The 20,757-nt window shown below is 42.3% G+C and overlaps 1 protein-coding gene across 1 annotated transcript; it reads left to right on the top strand.

The window, feature by feature from the left end:
• Nucleotides 1-30: 30 nt before the first annotated feature.
• CDCA5 (cell division cycle associated 5) lies at nt 31-19,135 on the top strand. The gene is made up of 6 exons (XM_032234173.1): nt 31-116; nt 7,640-7,752; nt 9,823-9,885; nt 11,385-11,429; nt 13,861-14,391; nt 18,163-19,135. Exons 1-6 carry the CDS (start codon nt 62-64, stop codon nt 18,241-18,243), a joined length of 888 nt encoding a protein of 295 aa, XP_032090064.1. The 5' UTR covers nt 31-61; the 3' UTR covers nt 18,244-19,135.
• The last annotated feature ends 1,622 nt before the right edge of the window (nt 19,136-20,757 follow it).

Raw genomic sequence — 20,757 nt, 5'->3', positions numbered from 1 at the left:
GGCCAGGTCGTCACTTCCGGCGAGGTACGGCGGGCGATTTCAACGGCGTTGAGAGGCCGCCATGGCGGGAGGCCACCCTGGGAGGCGGGCGCGCTCGGCCGGGGAGGCCCGGGAAGGTGAGGGGGGTTGCTCCAGGGAGAAGGGCCGGGATGGGGAGGGGGCTTCCCTGCCTCGCTTCCAAGGCGCCCCTGGGACGCCCCTGCGCGGTTGGGGCGGTTCGCCGGGCGCAGGAAGGAGCTGCGGGGTGGCTGGACGCTTCATCCGCTTGTTTATTTCCCGCCTTTATCTCCTGTTATTATAACCCTTATTTATTTATTTATTTATTTATTTATTTATTTATCTCCTGTTATTATAACCCGTATTTATTTATTTACTGTTATTATATCCCGCCTTAATTTACTTATTATTTATTATTTACTTTATTCATTAAACATGAAACTCAGTCAAGTCAACATTTAAAAATGTGTCACAAATTTCATGGAGTGGCACTTATGGTTGATACGGGTGGCTGTCTCCTATGTTATCATCAGCATTATTCATTATTTGCTTTTTATTTTTATTATATCCTGCCTTCATCCATTATTATATTCCACCTTATTACTATACTTTCCCATTATTATTATTATTATTATTATTATTATTATTGTACAATTGTATCACAGCGGCCAGTTGTTTCGCCGGATTTGGCATTGGTTACTAGTCGGGCCCCACCCAGGGGCCTAGGACCTCGTAACGTATTTTCGTAATATGCGTGCAGATCCAAGCAGTGCGGCTTTTTGCATTTGACTGATGGTGATTTTGTCAATTTTTAACTCTTTTAAATGTAATTCCAGTGCTTTTGGAATAGCACCCAGTGTGCCAATTACCACTGGAATTACCACTGCTGGTTTGTGCCATAGTCGTTGAATTTCGATTTTTAAGTCCTGGTATCTTGCGATTTTTTCATGTTCCTTCTCGGCGACCCTGCTATCACCTGGTATTGCGATGTCTATGATTGTGACCTTATTTTTCTCAACCAGTGTGATGTCTGGTGTATTATGCGCCAGTATTTTGTCGGTTTGTATACGGAAATCCCACAAGATCTTGACCATCTGATTTTCGGTGACTTTTTCAGGCTGATGTTCCCACCAGTTTGTTGCTGTTTTAATATTATAATTTTTGCACAAATTCCAATGGATCATTTGTGCTACTGAATTGTGCCGCAATTTATAATCAGTCTGCGCGACTTTTTTACAGCAGCTGAGTATGTGATCAACAGTTTCATCAGCTTCTTTGCAAAGTCTGCATTTGGCATCATCAGAGGATTTTTCGATTTTGGCCTTAATGGCATTTGTGCGGATAGCTTGTTCTTGCGCAGCCAGGATTAGTGACTCTGTTTCTTTCTTTAATGTACCTGTTGTTAACCAAGTTTGTTCACTGTCCACTTTATCTTTTATTTTTTCCAGAAATTGGCCATGCAGTGCTTTGTTCTGCCAACTCTCCATTCTTGATTTTATCACATCTTTTCTGTATTCTTGTTTTGTCTGTTGGGCCTTCAGTAGATTTTTGTTCTTTACTTCGATTAATAGATGTTCTTGACTTTCTTTTAAATAATCAGCCAGTGCATGTTTTTCTTCTTCAACTGTTTGCTTCACTTGTAATAATCCTCTGCCACCTGATTTTCGGGGCAGGTACAGTCTATCAGTATCACCACGTGGATGTAAACTGTAGTGCATTGTCATTAGTTTCCTGGTTTTTCGGTCCAAAAGGTCCAAATCAGCTTGTGTCCAGTTAACTATACCAGCTGTGTATCTTATAACTGGTATTGCCCAGGTATTTATGGCCTTGATTGTATTTCCACCATTCAATTTAGATTTCAAAATTTTCCTAACTCTGTTGGTGTACTCTCGCCTGACAATAGTTTTTACTTCTCCATGCTTGATGTTATCCAACTGCAGAATGCCTAAGTATTTGTAGGCTTCATTTTCTTTGCATTTAATTAATTGGCCATTGGGCATTTCAATTCCCTCACATGCAGTGATTTTGCCCCTTTTTATGGATACAGTGGCGCATTTTTCCATGCCAAACTGCATTGAAATATCGGTGCTGAATACTCGGACTGTGTTTGTCAATGATTGGATTTCTATTTCTGACTTTCCATAGAGTTTCAAATCATCCATATATAGTAAATGTGAATTTTTTTCAGCTTCTTTGGCTGTTTGGTAGCCTAATTTCATTTTTTTTAAGATTACTGATAGTGGGATCATTGCGATGATGAAGAGAAGAGGTGAAAGTGAATCACCCTGGAAAATTCCTCGCTTGATATTAACTATTCCGTAGATCTCATTCCCTACTGCCAACTCAGTTCTCCATTGTTTCATCGCCTTTTCAGTAAAGGATGTAATATTTTTGCTAATGCCAGTTGTTTCTAAGCATTTTATGATCCAACTATGTGGCAGTGAGTCAAATGCCTTTTTGTAATCAATCCAGACCATATTCAAGTTCGTTTTTCTGTTCTTACAATTTTCTAATATCATTTTATCAATTAGAAGCTGATCTTTGGTGCCCCTGCTCCTTCTTTTGTTGCCTTTTTGCTCTACTGGCAAGATGTTGTTTGTTTCCAAATAATCCATCATGTTATCTGCAATAATGCCTGTGAGTAATTTGAAGGTTGTTGGCAAGCATGTTATTGGTCTGTAGTTTTCAGGTGTTGTTCCTTTAGTTGCATCTTTCTGAATCAAGTATGTTTTTCCAGTTGTCAACCATTCATCAATTTGGCCCTTTTGTAAAATTTCATTCAGTTGCCTGGCCAATATTGCATGAAAACTGGTCAGATATTTATTATTATTGTTGTTGTTGTACAATTGTATCACAGCGGCCAGTTGTTTCGCCGGATTTGGCATTGGTTACTAGTCGGGCCCCACCCAGGGGCCTAGGACGTCGTAACGTATTTTCGTAATATGCGTGCAGATCCAAGCAGTGCGGCTTTTTGCATTTGACTGATGGTGATTTTGTCAATTTTTAACTGTTTTAAATGTAATTCCAGTGCTTTTGGAATAGCACCCAGTGTGCCAATTACCACTGGAATTACCACTGCTGGTTTGTGCCATAGTCGTTGAATTTCGATTTTTAAGTCCTGGTATCTTGCGATTTTTTCATGTTCCTTCTCGGCGACCCTGCTATCACCTGGTATTGCGATGTCTATGATTGTGACCTTATTTTTCTCAACCAGTGTGATGTCTGGTGTATTATGCGCCAGTATTTTGTCGGTTTGTATACGGAAATCCCACAAGATCTTGACCATCTGATTTTCGGTGACTTTTTCAGGCTGATGTTCCCACCAGTTTGTTGCTGTTCTAATATTATAATTTTTGCACAAATTCCAATGGATCATTTGTGCTACTGAATTGTGCCGCAATTTATAATCAGTCTGCGCGATTTTTTTACAGCAGCTGAGTATGTGATCAACAGTTTCATCAGCTTCTTTGCAAAGTCTGCATTTGGCATCATCAGAGGATTTTTCGATTTTGGCCTTAATGGCATTTGTGCGGATAGCTTGTTCTTGCGCAGCCAGGATTAGTGACTCTGTTTCTTTCTTTAATGTACCTGTTTTTAACCATAACCAAGTTTGTTCACTGTCCACTTTATCTTTTATTTTTTCCAGAAATTGACCATGCAGTGCTTTGTTCTGCCAACTCTCCATTCTTGATTTTATCACATCTTTTCTGTATTCTTGTTTTGTCTGTTGGGCCTTCAGTAGATTTTTGTTCTTTACTTCGATTAATAGATGTTCTTGAGTGTCTTTTAAATAATCAGCCAGTGCATGTTTTTCTTCTTCAACTGTTTGCTTCACTTGTAATAATCCTCTGCCACCTGATTTTCGGGGCAGGTACAGTCTATCAGTATCACCACGTGGATGTAAACTGTAGTGCATTGTCATTAGTTTCCTGGTTTTTCTGTCCAAAAGGTCCAAATCAGCTTGTGTCCAGTTAACTATGCCAGCTGTGTATCTTATAACTGGTATTGCCCAGGTATTTATGGCCTTGATTGTATTTCCACCATTCAATTTAGATTTCAAAATTTTCCTAACTCTGTTGGTGTACTCTCGCCTGACAATAGTTTTTACTTCTCCATGCTTGATATTATCCAACTGCAGAATGCCTAAGTATTTGTAGGCTTCATTTTCTTTGCATTTAATTAGTTGGCCATTGGGCATTTCAATTCCCTCAGATGCAGTGATTTTGCCCCTTTTTATGGATACAGTGGCGCATTTTTCCATGCCAAACTGCATTGAAATATCGGTGCTGAATACTCGGACTGTATTTGTCAATGATTGGATTTCTATTTCTGACTTTCCATAGAGTTTCAAATCATCCATATATAGTAAATGCGAAATTTTTTCAGCTTTTTTGGCTGTTTGGTAGCCTAATTTCATTTTTTTTAAGATTACTGATAGTGGGATCATTGCGATGATGAAGAGAAGAGGTGAAAGTGAATCACCCTGGAAAATTCCTCGCTTGATATTAACCATTCCGTAGCTCTCATTCCCTACTGCCAACTCAGTTCTCCATTGTTTCATTGCCTTTTCAGTAAAGGATGTAATATTTTTGCTAATGCCAGTTGTTTCTAAGCATTTTATGATCCAACTATGTGGCAGTGAGTCAAATGCCTTTTTGTAATCAATCCAGACCATATTCAAGTTCGTTTTTCTGTTCTTACAATTTTCTAATATCATTTTATCAATTAGAAGCTGATCTTTTGTGCCCCTGCTCCTTCTTTTGTTGCCTTTTTGCTCTATTATTATTATTATTATTATTATTATTATTATTATTATTATTATTATCTTCTTAATTATATCCTGCCTTCATCCATTATTATATTCCACCTTATTACTATACTTTCCCATTATTATTATTATTATTATTATTATTATTATTATTATTATTCATTATCTTTTAATTATATCCTGCCTTTATTCATTATTATATTCCACCTTATTACTATACTTTCCCATTATTATTATTATTATTATTATTATTTCTTTTATTCATTAAACTTGAAACTGGTTCAACTGAACATTCAAAAATGCATCACAAATACCATTGACTGGTGCTAATGGTTGATGCGGGTTGCTGCCAGCATCTTAGGTATCAACCAAGAATTTTACAAGATACATCCACAAATTGCAGCTTCCTGCAATAACACCAGCGGAACTGCAAAAAACTGCGCTATTCGGAACATCTTATATTTTAAGAAGGTATTTGGTTGATACGTAGGACAGCAACCCTATCAACCATTGGCACCAGTGAATGGTATTTGTGATGCATTTTTGAATGTTCAGTTGACTGAGTTTCATATTTAATGCGTAAAGTATATAATGATGATGATGATGATGATGATGATGATGATGATAATATCCACTTTTATGTATTATTTCCTGCCTTTATTCGCTCTTATTATATATTGCCTTTATTTTTATTATATCCCACCTTTATTCATTATTTTCATTATATCCCGTCTTTTTCATCATCATATCCTGCCTTTATTTGTTATTACTGTGGCTAGGCCACACAGTGAGCCAGATGTTCGGACTGGATTTGGCATTTTCATCCACCTGTTGCGTCTTGGGATAGGCAGATGTGAATAGTGGATGGAATTATTTATTTACAGGTAGTCCTTGATTTACAACAGTGCGTTTAGTGAATGTTCAAAGTTACAACAGCTCTAAAAAGTGACTTATGGCTGTTTTCACACAATCGTCGCAGCATCCCCATGGCCGTGTGATCAAAATTCAGACACTCGGCAACCGATTCATATTTACAACGGTTGCCGCCTCACAGTGATCCCCTTTTGTGACCTTTTGACAAGCAAAGTCAACGGGGAATCCAAATTCACTTAACAGCCATGTGACTAATTCAACAGCTGCAGTGAATTCACTTAACAAGGTAGCAAGAAAAGTCGTAAAATGGGGCAAAACCCTCTTACCAAATGTCTCACAATGCCACGGAAATTTGGGGGGTCGGTTTGTGATTGTAAGTTGAGGACAACCTGTATGGGCTGCCCATCTTACCACAGGGTGTAACTTACAATCTATAAAGATAAAAATTGTATCTACTAAAAAAAAACAAATAAATACAAATCCATACCCTACGGTTCAATTAAAGATGGGGTGGGCGGGAGCAGAATGGGGTTCCCCGCCAAGCCAATTGTCACAGTCCGGTCTTTAGACTCTTATGGAGCCCCAAGAGGGTTGGAGCTGACCTCACTCCAAGGGGGGAGGGAGATGTTCCAGAAGGACATTATCTCATCTTTGTTGTTATTATATAATCAGAATGTATGGGAATCCAGCCAAGTGAGTTTTGGTAGGCTTGGAGGGGTGGCCTGTTGTGGCCCGCCAGCGGCCAGGGCAGTTAGCAGCAGATTCGGACAGTGAGGAGGTTGGGGAGGAACCTGGGCCAGTCCTGGAGTCTGGAGAAGGCTCGGATGAGGGCTCTGTGTCGGAGGCAGAGAGAGGGCCAGGGCCGCCTGCCAGTTTTCAGCTGCCTTCAGAGTCAGACATCAGTGAGGCAGAAGGACAGCTGGAGCCTGTTCCCAGTGTGTGCATGCACAGTTGCCAGATGAACAGAAGAGCGAAACAACGGGTTGACTTGGGAGGAAGGCCGCAGGTGGACGGTGAATGGCCCCTCCCACAAGAAAGAAAAGAGGAGCGAAAGGGGAGTGGAGTTTGCAGTAGACAATTAGTTCGCTTAATTGGTTTGTGACTCTCAGAGATTCCTTGCCAAGTTTTGCAGAGATCGGCCTGGCAGCTCTCCAAGCCAGATAAGATCTGTGACCATAAATCCTCCCTTGAAAGACTTTGCTGGATTGAATGAGCAGAATTCACAGCAAATGAATAAAGCGTTTTTTGTCGGGAAAAGGAGTTGCTTCCTGCTCTCGGGAAGCCTCGGTCAGAACATGGCCGTGGTTTATGGTGGCTTTAAGCAGGCTGGGGAATTCTGGGAGTTGAAGTCCACCAGGCTTAAAGTCGCCAAAGTCCCATCAGTGGGATGAAGGCAGCAAACGAAACCACACCCCCTCCAGTCCACGGAAAAACCTTTCCATGGAATTGGTCCCTGGTGCCCAAAAAGTTCCTCTAAATAACCTTTGCAGAGGATGGTGGACAAAACAGTCCTGGTTAGCGATTGACCACTCAACATGCCTGTCCATAACCCAGTCAGCCACACGGGGGCTTAATGTAAATGCTGTTTCTTGGGACACGTGATGTGAAAATCCAGCATTTTGGAAAAGGCATTAATATTGGGAAAAGTGGAAGGAGAGAAAAGAAGAGAAGGACCCTCACAGGGGCAATGAAGGCACCATTTCAAAGAAAACCTCACTATTGGTGCTGGTATCCACTTACTTTCCCCACTGGTTCACAAATTTGAGTCCGCACTTTGCTCGCACACGCCCCGTCTGTGCAAGCGCTGGGCCTCCCGCGTATGCACTTTGTTCACACGTGCGGCTTGCCTGCATGTGCGCAGATTGGAAACATGTCCAAATAGGATAGCATGGAGTGGGGGCGAGTGGGTGGCCCCACCCGTGATTTCCATTACTGGAAATGGACTTTATTATTATTTTTTTACATTTTTGATCAACTCCTGTTATCTTTTCTATCCCCCAGGTGCTGCTTCCTCTCCCCCCAGGCGGAGGTCCGAGAGAAACATGCCTTCCTCAACTCGTCTAGTGTCCCAGGGTAACCCCACTGGGGTGGCCAGGAAAATGATGGACACCCCGGTACGACAAAAGCATTGTTGGATTCTTTCATTCATGGAATTGGAATAGCAATAAGAATAAAATAGAATAGCAATATAAAGTAGAGTAGAGTAGAATAAGAATAGAATAGAAATATAGAATAGAATAGAATAGGAATATAGAGTAGAGTAGACTAAGAAAATGAATAGAATATGAATAGAATAGAAATATAGAATAGAAAAGAATAGGTAGGAATATAGAGTAGAGTAGACTAAGAATAAGAATAGAATAGAATATGAGTAGAATAGAAATAGAATAGAATAGGAATATAGAATAGAAATATAGAATCAAATAGTATAGAATAGGAATATAGAGTAGAGTAGACTAAGAAAATGAATAGAATATGAATAGAATAGAAATATAGAATAGAAAAGAATAGGTAGGAATATAGAGTAGAGTAGACTAAGAATAAGAATAGAATAGAATATGAGTAGAATAGAAATAGAATAGAATAGGAATATAGAATAGAATAGAAATATAGAGTGGAATAGAAATATAGAATCGAATAGTATAGAATAGGAATATAGAACAGAGTAGAATAGCAATATAGAATAGAAATATAGAATAGAACAGAAATATAGAATAGAAATATAGAATAGAATAGGAATATAGAATAGAAATATAGAATAGAATAGGAATATAGAATAGAGTAGAGTAGACTAAGAATATGAATAGAATAGAAAAATAGAATAGAATAGAAATATAGAATAGAATGAGAATAGGAATATAGAGTGGAATAAGGATAGGATAGAATAGGAATATAGAGTAGAGTAGACTAAGAATAGAATACAAATAAGAATAGAATACGAATAGAAGAGAATAGGAATATAGAATACAACAGAACAGAATTCAAAATAGAATTTAGAATAGAATAGAATTCTTTATTGGCCAAGTGTGTTTGGGCACTCAAGGAATTTGTCTTTGGTGCATAAGCTCTTTGTACATTAAAAAAAATACAATAGAATACATTCTTCAAGAAATAAGATACAACACTTAGTGTTAGTCATAGGTTACTAATAAGCAATCAATTATACTAGGAAACAAATAAAAGAATATAAATTTTAAAGATACAAGCAACATGGTTATAATAAGTGGGAAGAAAGATACTAGGAAGGAAAAGAACTGTAATACAATTGTAGATAATTTGACAGTGGCAAGGGAATTATTTGTTTAGCAGAGTGATGGCATTTGGGAAAAAACTGTCCTTGTGTCTAGTTGCTCTGGTGTGCAGAGCCCTATAGCATCGTTTTGAGGGTAGGAGTTGAAACAATTGATGTCCAGGATGCGAAGGGTCTGTAGATATTTTCCCAGCCCTCTTTTTGACTCCTGCAATGTGCAGGTCCCCAATGGAAGATAGGTTGGCAGCCATGGTTTTTTCTGCAGTCCTGATTCTCTTCTGAAGTCTCCGTCTGCCTTGTTGGGTTGCAGAGCCAAACCAGACAGTTATGGAGGTGCAGATGAGAGACTCAATCCTTCCTCTGTGGAACTGAATCAGAGGCTCTTTGGGCAGTTTGAGCTCTCTGAAACTTTCATAAAAGAATTTTAGAATTCTGCTTGAGTTGCGATGCATTTGGTAAGCCATACAGATAATCATTTAGGAATTGTTAAATGACAGTGAAAAAGATGACATAACCGTTTTTCACACTACAACCATTGCAGCGTCAAAATTCAGACGCTTGGCAACTGACTTGTATTTGTGACGGTTGTAGCGTTCCCGGGGTCACCTGATCCCCTTTTGTGACCTTCTGACAAGCCATGTTGATGGGGAAGCCGGATTCGCTTAACGACTGTGATGCTAATTGAACGACTGCAGGGATTCACTTAGCCACCGAGGCAAGAAAGGTCGTAAAATGGGGCAAAACTCAAGAAACATTTCACTTAATAAATTTGGGTTCAATTGGGGTTGTAAGTTGAGGATCACCTGTATTTGGGGTAGGAGTGATTGTTTATAGACACAAATATCAGATTCGGTGTCTTCAACAGAAATATTCTCTCCCATCTGCATTTTTCTTTGGTTCCGCACTGAATATATTTTTTCTGTCTTCTTTGAAGCGCCCGGGTGCTTCTGTCACACGCACGATAACTCTGAGAAAGATTAAGCCAAGGAACCAGCAGGTGAGTAGTTGTTACGAAGCTGTTTATTATACATGTTCCCATCTTTTATCTGATTTTTTAAAAAATATTTCATCTCATCGTCACAAAAGATGCACATGAAAATACAGACAATAGGAAATGTGGGAGAGAAACCTAAAGGGGAAAGAAGATGTGAAGGAAAAAGCAAGAAAGAAAAGCAGTGACTTCCAACTTTTTTCAGTGCAGTAATTAAATTAGTAAATTGAAATAAATTACACTTTTAACTTTTATATAATTAGTAATTACTAGCCATTTCGACAGCAACAAACGGAATCATCAAAACCGGAAGTCAACATTTCTTTTTAGTCTGTTTCGAGTAAAAATCTAGAAGCGATTTCCAAATAGAAACAAACTGGATATATTATTTTTCTTAATTAAGACACTCTTGCTACCTCTGGCTCTAACCAAGGACTTAGGAACTGCTAAGGTAACATCAGAGGATATAAGTTGTTCCAAGTAGGGTGGTTTTTTGTAGAGTCAGAATGTTCAAGTCAGGTAAATTTAGAATTTTCAATTATTATTATTATTACGTGGTTAATCTTTGGTGAGATTCACAAGCTTTGGGGCTGGTTGGTAGCTCAACAGCTCGAGTCCTAACCAAGGACCTAGAAATTGTTAAGGTAACGTCGGAGGATATAAGCTGTTCCAAGTAGGGTGGTTTTTTTACAGAATCAGAATGTTCTAGTCTGATAAATTTAGAATTTCCAAATAGCGAGGTAGCCCTTTGGGTATTGCTCCAAGGGCTCCAATTACAATCGGGACAACACACGATTTCTTTTTCCATAGTCGCTCAACTTCAATTTGCAAGTCCCGGGACTTTGTGATTTTTTTCTTGCTGTTCATCTTCAATTTGTGCATCTCCAGGTATTGCAATGTCAGTGAACCATACTTCTTTCTTTTCAACTAATGTTGGGTATGTTGTGGGCCAAGTGCCTGTCAGTCTGGATTCTGAAGTCCCACAAGATCTTGACCTTCTCATTCTCTAAAACCTTCTCAATCTGATGTTCCCAGTGGTTTTTATTGTATTTAAATCCAAACTTTTGGCACAATTTCCAGTGAATGATCTTAGCAACGCGATCATGGTGTTGTAGGTAGTCAGTTTGTGAAATTTTGCTGCACCCACTGATCAAGTGGTCGACTGTCTCGTCTTTCTCATTACAGAGGCGACATTTGCTGTTGGTGGTAACATGTTGAATTTTTGCCTTCATGCAGTTTGTGGCTAAGGCTTGTTCTTGAGCTGCCAAAATAAAGCCTTTATTGTTGTTGTTGTTGTTGTTGTTGTTATTATATGGTGTAACAGAATCCAGCAATAAAAACTCACCAAATCAGAACATAAAATGTGTATCAAAATATAAAACATTAGAGCAGTGAACCATTTTTGAAAACACACAGCATGAATGATGAATACAATTATGAATACAATTAATTCATGGCCTTAAGCCAAATAAGCTAAATGTTTTTTTCTTTTTTCTGCTCTCCAGGACCAGGTGAAAGAAAGTGATTTAATTCCTCGTCGGAGTCCAAGGGTAAGCACGGCGCCATAGCAATTTTTGAGAATTAAAAGAAGGCCTTTCAGCAAGATGTAGAATCTTTTAAGTAGCCCAGACTTCCCCAAGATGGCTGGGGAATTTCTAATGTTGAATTTTCCCCCTTACCAAAAGGAGGCCCCTTGTGGAGTACTGTGAAGCCGTTACCAAGGTGGCGCAGTGGTTAAATGCAGCACTGCAGGCTACTTCACCTGACTGCAGTTCTGCAGTTCGCCTGTTCAAATCTCACCGGCTCAGGGTTGACTCAGCCTTCCATCCTCCCGAGGTGGGTAAAATGAGGACCCGGATTGTTGTTGGGGGCAATATGCTGACTCTGTAAACCGCTTAGAGAGGGCTGAAAGCTCTGTGAACGGTATATAAGTCTAACTGCTATTGCTATTGCTACCAGGGCAACTCCACTGCACTGTACAGTAGAAGCCATTTTACGGCAGTACAGTAGCAATAGCAATAGCAGTAGACTTATATACCGCTTCATAGGCCTTACAGGCCTCTCTAAGCGGTTTACAGAGAGTCAGCATATTGCCCCCAACAATCTGGGTCCTCATTTTACCCACCTCGGAAGGATGGAAGGCTGAGTCAACCCTGAGCCGGTGAGATTTGAACCGCTGACCTGCTGATCTAGCAGTAGCCTGCAGTGCTGCATTTAACCACTGCGCCACCTTGGTAGAAGCTGTTTTAAGGCACAACAGGCTCTATCATCACAGAACACACACCCAGAGGGGTGCTAGGGGTGTCTTACCCGCCATAGTATTTGTTTCCAGAGAGTAAGTCATCTGTGTACCAGGTTTGGTTAAAATTGCTCAAGGCGTTCCAGAGTTATGCTGGAACACACACACACATACACACACGTTTTTATATATACTAGCTGACAACCTGGCATTTATAGACATCAAAGTGCTTGTCTGACAGGAAGCCATTGAGAGCCCCCTACTCCCATGCCCATCATCCCTGCTCTCTCCCTTCCCCCTCCCATGTGCTCCTCTTTCCTGCCCCGTCTACGATCTTGGCCCTTTGCCCCAAATCCATCAGGCGCTTCCCCATTGGTCCACTGGAAGGCGAACATCACGACTAGCTTTCCAGAGGAAGCGGTGAAGGAACTGACATCACAAACAATTGCCGCTCTAGGATGCCGCACTCTCTCTCCTTAACGGGCCTGGACTTGTAGTAAAATTAAAACGATGGGTATCTGCAAAGTTGTTTGGAGAGAGGTCCATTTGCCCAGAATAAAACAAATCAGTGTAAATTGCTCTAAATATCACTGCCAGCAGTCCAAATGATTGAAGTTAACTCTCTTTTGAGGTGGGAGATATTTGAGGAAATACCTTTCTTATAATGGGAAATACGATTAAAGGTCATCCTTGACTTGCCACAGTTCATTGAACGACAGTTCTAATTAACATCCCTGGAAAAAAAGTGACTTATGACCATTTTTCACACTTACGATCATCGCAGCATCCCCCAGCTGTTACCAACTTAACACCTGCAGTGATTCACCTAACAACTGTGGCAGGAAAGGTAAAATCAGGCAAAACCCGCCTAACAATTGTCTCGCTTAGCAACAGACATTTGGAGCTCAATTGTGGTCATAAGTCAGAGACTACCTGTAGTTTGCCAATTTCATACAATCCCAAAAGTGCTTTTTTCAAGAGTCAACTGGACTTTTTGGTTTTTCTTTTGAAAACGTTTCACTTTTCATCCAAGAAGCTTTTTCAGCTCTGACTGGATGGTGGGGAAGGGAAGGATTTATCCTCCTTGCAGACAGCTGGTCATTTGCATCCTTTTAGAGGGTCCTTGAAGCCACTTGGAGATTTATTTGTGTCTTCTTTGAAGACGTTTTGCTTCTCATCCAAGAAGCTTCTTCAGCTCTGACTGGATGGTGAGGAAGGGAAGGATTAGCAATAGCAGTTAGACTTATATACCGCTTCATAGGGCTTTCAGCCCTCTCTAAGCGGTTTACAGAGTCAGCATATTGCCCCCAACAACAATCTGGGTCCTCATTTTACCCACCTTGGAAGGATGGAAGGCTGAGTCAACCCTGAGCTGGTGAGATTTAAACAGCCGAACTGCAGAACTGCAGTCAGCTGAAGTAGCCTGCAGTGCTGCATTTAACCACTGCGCCACCTCGGCTCTCATTGATCCTCCTTGCAGACAGCTGGTCATTTACATCCTTTTAGAGGGTCCTTGAAGCCACTTGGAGGTTTGTCTGTGTCCTCTGGGTCACCTGAGTGGTGCAAATCCTGTGTAGAAGGACCCATTTATCTAAGGATCCAAATAAACATCCAACTGTCCTCAACGACCCTTTGCAATGGCTCCAGTTACTCCAGTTGCAATGACTCAACCTCCCGACTCTTCCCCTTCTGCTGCTTTCCACCTTGTAGTAAGTAACACGGACCCCATTCCTGTTTTGCAGATTTCCTTCAAAGAAAACAAGGAGAACAGCCCCCCGGCGGCCCCTGAAAATCAAAGCCCCCATGGAGGGGAGGCCCCGAAGAAAACCCAGCCCGTCACCCCGTGCTGCTCCTTGAATGCAGAGAACAGCTCACCAAAAGAGACTAATGTCCTGTCCCCAGTCACCGCCAACACGCCGGGTTCCCCGCCGGAATGCGAACGAGACCTGACCATGGCCAAGCGTGTGCGCCGCTCTTACAGCCGCCTGGACATCTCCTTGTCCCGCAGCTTCACAGACAAGCCGGAGTTTCCCAGCTTCAGCCTGACCGGCACCTCCACACCCGCCGGTGGTCCTGACAAGCGGCAAACCCTCTTCGGTTTCGACAAGCTGCTGCTCCCTGGGGATCTGGCGGAACCCTCCCCTCTGCATATCATCGGTGCCCCCAAGTCGGTGGCGGAGGAAAGCAGGTGCTTCGGGAAGCCGGACACCGACATCCCTGGCATCTCGTTCGGCAGGGAAAAGCGAAGGAAGAAGAAGGTGCCTGAGTTTGATGTGAGTATGTTGTGGCCTGCAGTCGGACAGTGAGGAGGTTGGGGAGGAACATGGGCCAGTCCTGGAGTCTGGGGAAGGCTCTGAGGAGGGCTCTGTGTCGGAGGCAGAGAGGGGGACAGTTATCAGCTGCCTTCAGAGTCGCACATCAGTGATGCGGAAGAACAGCTGGAGCCTGTTCCCAGTATGCTCATGAGCAGACCTGCCAGAAGAAAATAACAGCTGAGAAATCAGGGTCGACTTGGGAGTAAAGCCACAGGTGGACAGTGAATGGCCCCTCCCAGAGGGAATAAAAGAGGAGTGAAAGGGGAGTGGGCTTTTGCAGGAAACCATTCATTCGTTCGTTAGATTCCTTTCAGGAGTGTGAAGATCTGTCCCTGAATCTCAGAGACTCTGTGCGGAGAGTCTTTCTTTGCACAGCACCTCATTTGGGAAAATATTTACATGGCAACTTTCCAAGCTAGATAAGGTCTGTGGTCATAAATCCACCTTTGAAAGACTGTTTGCCAGGCCTTTGTTGAATGTGAATGAGAGGAATCCACATTTGTTTAATAAAAGGGAGACCAGGACTCTCCTTCGTGTTTTTTGGGGAAGCCTGGGTCAGAACAGAGAGGACTTGGCGCTGGGGGTAGCCAAGTGTGGCTGTAAACTTTGTGTTAAAATTCTGCGCTGCTCAGATCCCGTAACCTGCCTTGTGCACACGACCTACTAAGAGAGTGAAGTACCACTCTCTCCAGGCATGGGCCTCAAGTAAGTGCCTGATCTGGATAGAAAACAAGCAACATCCTATGTTAATCTTGCAGTTTAATGCCAGATTTTACACCCTGTCGGTCCATTTAATTTACAATCAACAATCTATAATTGACAAGCCATTTTCTATTTACAGTCCTGGAAATTTACCTCTGCTGTTAGGTCTCGTATTACCATGTTGTTTGTGCTAGTGCATCTTTATTATTAATTGCATAATAAAAAACCACAATAGTATAAATAAGCTTTTCTGCCTGGAAAAGCCGTTGACTATTAAACAATGGGGTATAAATTTAGAAATAAAAAGTTTACTGGAGCATGAAGAATAAGTAATAAATGTTTGCCCATAATATCTGGCAGAAGAGATAGGAAAAGGGCTATAGTAAAAAACTCTGGAATGAAAGGAGGAAAAAAACCCACGACGCACACATACACACACACACACACACACACCTCTAAGATCAAACACAATTCTGATGCAGCCCTCAATGAAATCAAGTCCCCCCCCCCCGATCTAATGTATGGCATATCATACATGGGCTAGCAATATATATTAACTTTGCACCTACATTAGTACAGGTAGTCCTCGGCTTACAACAGCTCATTTAGTGACCGAAGTTGCAACATGTGACTTAAGACCATTTCTCACACTTATGACCATTGCGACCTTCCCCAATGGTCCACATTGGTGAGGGTTGCAGTGTCACTGGAAGCTTTCAAGAAGAGATTGGATGGCCATCTGTCAGAAATGGTGTAGGGCATGGCTCAGCAAACTGCGGCTCCGGAGCCGCATGTGGCTCTTTCCTCCCTCTGCTGCGGCTCCCTCATTGGTCGGCACCACAATTTTGAGAGGAGCTTCCGGTGGTGGGGCAAGAGAGAGAAGAAGCACATTGCACCAGGAGAAGACTCTATGGCAAAGGGAGGGTTTTCCAGTTGTCTCCACAATTGATAGGGCTTTTGGCTAGAACAGGTAGAGGAAAAAGTACGCCGTGCTAGGAGGAGACTCTATGGTGGGGGAAATTGAACTTCCGGTCAGCCCCAGAATTGAACAGGGGGCTTCCGGTTAGGACCTTTGTGGCTCCCAGTGTTTTCTTTTCTGTGGGAAACAGCTGCAAGTGGCTCTTTGAGTGTTTAAGTTTGCCGACCCCTGGTGTAGGGTCTGCTTGGGGCAGGGGGAGGGGGGTTGGTCTAGATGACCTGCAAGGTCCCTCCCAACTCTCTTACTCTGTCTGTCTGACCTTCCAACGGGCAAAGTCGATGGGGCAAGCCAGATTCACTTTAACCAACCGGGTTACTAACTTAACAACTGCAGTGATTCTCTTAACAACAGTGGCGTGATAGGTTGTAAAATGGGGCCAAACTCACTTCACACCTGTCTCGTGCAGCAACTGAAATTTGGGCCTGGATTGTGCCCATAAGTTGAGGGCTTCCTGTATAAAGATGTGTGGAAGAATTTTATCAAGAGGTCTTGCAGGCTTCTGATTGCCCTGGTGCAGAACCTTAGTTGTCTTCTCTCATCGCCTGGATTATTTTTTGTGTGTACAATTTTTTATTTTATTTTAATACAAACAATCCATCTTCCATTAAACAGTGTGTCGCCTGCGGTGCAAATATCTCGAGCGATAACACTTAAACTTTACAACCATACTCGCTATTTATCTGCTCACGGCCTAATACTGATATACAGAACAAACCTGGTCCTGTAGCAATCTTGTTCTTAAGTTATTTAGTTTATTTTTAAAAAAAAATATTTTTTATTAAGCAGTTTATTCTGTTTTTTTTAAACATATATATCATCTTTGCAATATTTCTATTTTGTTCAGCATCTATTATACTCCTTTTATCTGTACATATATACCTTTATATATAAAAGAAACAGATATTGTGATCTCCGGAACTTTAAAATATATTGCTCACTTGCTGTGGCCTAGCAGGAGCCGTTGGAGCTGCAAAAAGACTCTGATAGTGAGGGACCCTATGAGTCGGCTATGGAGGATGTAGAGGACCCTGGGCAGGGTTCAGACTCCGAGCAGGGACCAGAGAGGCTGGTTGACCACCAGGAGGCGCCTGAGGCATGGAGCAGCGGTGAAAGCCAAAGGGAGTATGTCCCTGACATCAGGCCCTGGAGCAGTGGGGAGGAGCTAAGGGAATTAGTCCCAGACGCCAGGCAAAGACGGGCAGATAAGCACCAACAGCAACTACGGAGATACAGAAGATAACTGGGGCCAGGTGGCTGTGATTAGGTTCCTCTCAAGAGAGTATATAAGAAGAGACTTTGGGAGGAGGCTGTTTGCAGGACACATCTATTATACTAAAACTGGAGAAGCTCTCGTGTGTATTTCTTATCTGTGGAAGTCTGGGTTGCTGCCAAAGTCGTGTCGGTGTGTTAATTACTGTGAATAAATTGTCTAGCAGTAATCTTGTGTCAGCGTGACTCACCGTACGGAGTGGGGGTCAGAACACTCACTAAGCTTTTGTTAGCCACTGCTAACATCGTCATCATCAGAGTGTAAAAGCCATTAAAGAGATACCTGCCTTTATACAATGTTAATCAACTACAATGGAACTCACATTTTTAGGATAACTCACCTTTGTCTGTCTGTCTGTCTATTTTTACACATTTTTCATCTACTCATATAGTTATTTATACTTATATTTCTTCTATTCCTATTATTCTTTCCATGTACTTATTTCTATATAATGCATCTTATATCCTATGTCCATATATTTATCTTATACTTATTATTCAGTACTATTTTATATACAATCTTTCATTCACACTGACCCCTTGTTAATTCTGCTGATTCTATGATTATTTAATTCTATTCATATATTTTCCATATTTCACTAATCTACTTTCTAACTTTCATATTTGTTCTCGAACCATTGGTAGAGTAGTTGCCATATACTACAATATCCAGTTTGCTCCTTCTCTTTAATTGCACGTGTTAACCCCCTAGCGTGGATTGATTGTCAACGCAGGGGGTTCTCTTTATCCAAATAAAAGTCATTTTCTTGCCTTTGCAGAAATCCAAGATGGATGAGTGGGCTGCGCAGATGAACGCCGAGTTTGAAGAAGCCGAGAAATTTGACCTCCTGGTGGAGTGAAAAGCTGCACCTACTCAGCGCATCGTTGGTGGCCAAGGACGTTCTTTGTACATAAATCTGACACCCCCCCCCCCTTCCAGGAGGACGCTTAATCTTTCTTGGCATAAAGCTGTAAATTTTCTTTTTTTTTTTTTTTACTACAGGCTTATTTGCGGACAAAAGGCAGCTAACACTTCTCTTAATCCCCCCCCCCCCCCAAAGATACTCTATAGTTCTGTGGGCTTATACGGAATTTTTGTTTTCTGAAAATCTGTGTCGGATGAGTCCAGATTCTAACCACACTCACAATTTTTTGTAAATGGCTTGGCCAACTTTGGAAACAACTTGAGTTTTTTTTTCCACCTCCTTCTCAGTTGCCATTATTAATAGGCAGAAAATAAGCGAGACATTAAGGCGATGTGCGTTCTGGTTTTGGAAAGAGCCACAACTTTCCTCTGAGTAGTTTTATTTTCTTCCATTATTTTCTTCTGCGTTTGCCTTCTGCAAAAGTCACCTTTGCTTAAACGTAGTGGGAGAACTTGGTTTGCTCATTTTTAGGAGAGGGGTGTGTGAGTTAATGGGGAGCTTGTTTTAAGGAACAGCCTGTTTCTTAAGCCGTGCTCTCGTGCGCTGGCCGTTCCTCTTAAAGGACTTCTCGCGTAGTGACCAAGCTTTTGATGTTCGTTTGGTCTCTTTGTCCCCGGGGACATTTCACAGTGCAGCCCTGTTAGAATAATTGTGAGAAAATTAAAAAGTTTTCCTGCCGTCTCTAACTATCCACGTGTATGTTTAAGACATGATTTAGGGCAAGAAGTGGAATCAAAGGTGAGGCCCGCGGGCCGAATCCAGCCCGCAATGTGTTCAGATCTGGCCAGTGGTGGGAGCCTACTGATTTAACAACCGGTTGCGTGTGTGCGTGCACTCAGTTTTGAGAAAATTTACCTTCCGCATTACTGCTGGGGAGGAAAACAGCTGAGTCGCTCTGCTGAGCACTAACTGATCGTTGGAGCTACAAACCGATCTGAACCGGTTGAATCCCATTCCTGGATCTGGCCCACAGGATCGGCCTGGTCTACTCAATGTGAAGAGGAAAGATGCCAGCAGTTTGGGGAGTGGTGTCAGGCTGGCCATGCCCATCCAGTTGGCCACACCCAGTCAGCCAAGCCCGCTCAGCCTTCCGAGGTCAAGCACAGCCCTCAGTGAAATTTGAGTTTGACACCCCTGATTTAGGGTGAAGCAACTAAATTAATGCTGGGATTAATTTAAGAGATTTTGGGGCAAATTATAGGGAATTATAGTGATGTGTGAAAGGCCGATACGAATACAGCCAGTCCTGCATTTACATTGCCGTTGTTCAGTGAGAACGTGTTACGTGAGCTTCACTCCATTTTACGAAGCTGCTCGCAACAGTCGTTAAGGGAACCGTGGCAAGTGAGAAAGTTAGCAACCCAGTCGTTAAGTGAATCCGACTTCCCCATCGACTTGGCTTGTCTGGAGGTCGCAAAAGGGGATCACGTGACACCACACACACTCACACTCAGGGGACGCTGCAGCAGTCATAAGTATGAACCCGTTGTCAAAGCAGCTGAATTTTGCTCCCATGATTGCAGGGATGTTACAAAAGGGTGTCATTGCAAAAAAATGCTTATCAGCCCCCTTTTTTCAGTGTCGTATCTTTGAATGGTCACTAAATGAACTGTCGTAAGTCAAGGACTACCTGTATATTTGCTGCTAGAGTTGCTTTCTCCCTCTAAGTTCCACCCCAATGTTTGTCTCTTCAAGCCACGAATAACCTTATGCAAGTAACCCTTTGCTTACAAACATTCGTTTCTGACTGTTGAGACTCTAGAAAGAGGGCAGAGAAGAGCAACCAGGATGATGAGGGGACTGGAGGCTCAAACAGACGATGGACGGTTGCAGGAACTGGGCCTGGCTAGTCTAGGGAAGAGAAAGACCAGGGGAGGCAGGAGAGCATCTTCCAATATTTGAGGGGCTGCCCCAGAGAGGAGTTAGGGGGTCAAGCTATTCTCCAAAGCACCTTTGAAGTCCAGAGAAGGAACAATGGACGGAAGCTGACCAAGGAGAGATTCAACCTGGAAATGAGGAATTTCCTGACAGGGAGAACAATCAACCCATGGAACAGAAGTTGCCTTTGGAAGTTGTGGGAGGTTCATCCCTGGAGGCTTTGAAGAAGAGACTGGACTGCCATCTGTCAGAAATGGTGTAGGGTCTCCTGCTTGGGCATGGGGTTGGACTAGATGATCTACAAGGTCCCTTCTGACTGTTAATCTGTAAAGGATATTGAAACTCTGGAAAGAGGACAGAGAAGAGCAACCAGGATGATGAGGGGACTGGAGGCTAAAACATACAAAGAACGTTTGCAGGAACTGGGCCTGGCTGGTCTAGGGAAGAGAAGGACCAGGGGAGGCAGGACAGCATCTTCCAATATTTGAGGGGCTGCCCCAGAGATGAGGTAGGGGGTCAAGCTATTCTCCAAAGCCCCCGAAGGCCAGAGAAGGAAGAATGGATGGAAAC

This window comes from Thamnophis elegans, chromosome 17, assembly GCF_009769535.1.
Source record: "Thamnophis elegans isolate rThaEle1 chromosome 17, rThaEle1.pri, whole genome shotgun sequence".
Lineage (NCBI taxonomy): Eukaryota > Metazoa > Chordata > Lepidosauria > Squamata > Colubridae > Thamnophis > Thamnophis elegans.
Note: the sequence above shows the minus strand (reverse complement) of the source record. Positions and strands in the feature narration are given on the sequence as shown.

What these genes read in the sequence shown, in the direction of transcription:
- CDCA5 (XM_032234173.1), top strand. Translation starts at nt 62, where the DNA reads ATGGCGGGAGGCCACCCTGGGAGGCGGGCGCGCTCGGCCGGGGAGGCC. An exon ending in GGCCGGGGAGGCCCGGGAAG is followed by an intron (nt 117 to 7,639) that starts GTGAGGGGGGTT and finishes TCTATCCCCCAG; the next exon opens with GTGCTGCTTCCTCTCCCCCC. An exon ending in TTCCTCGTCGGAGTCCAAGG is followed by an intron (nt 11,430 to 13,860) that starts GTAAGCACGGCG and finishes CCTGTTTTGCAG; the next exon opens with ATTTCCTTCAAAGAAAACAA.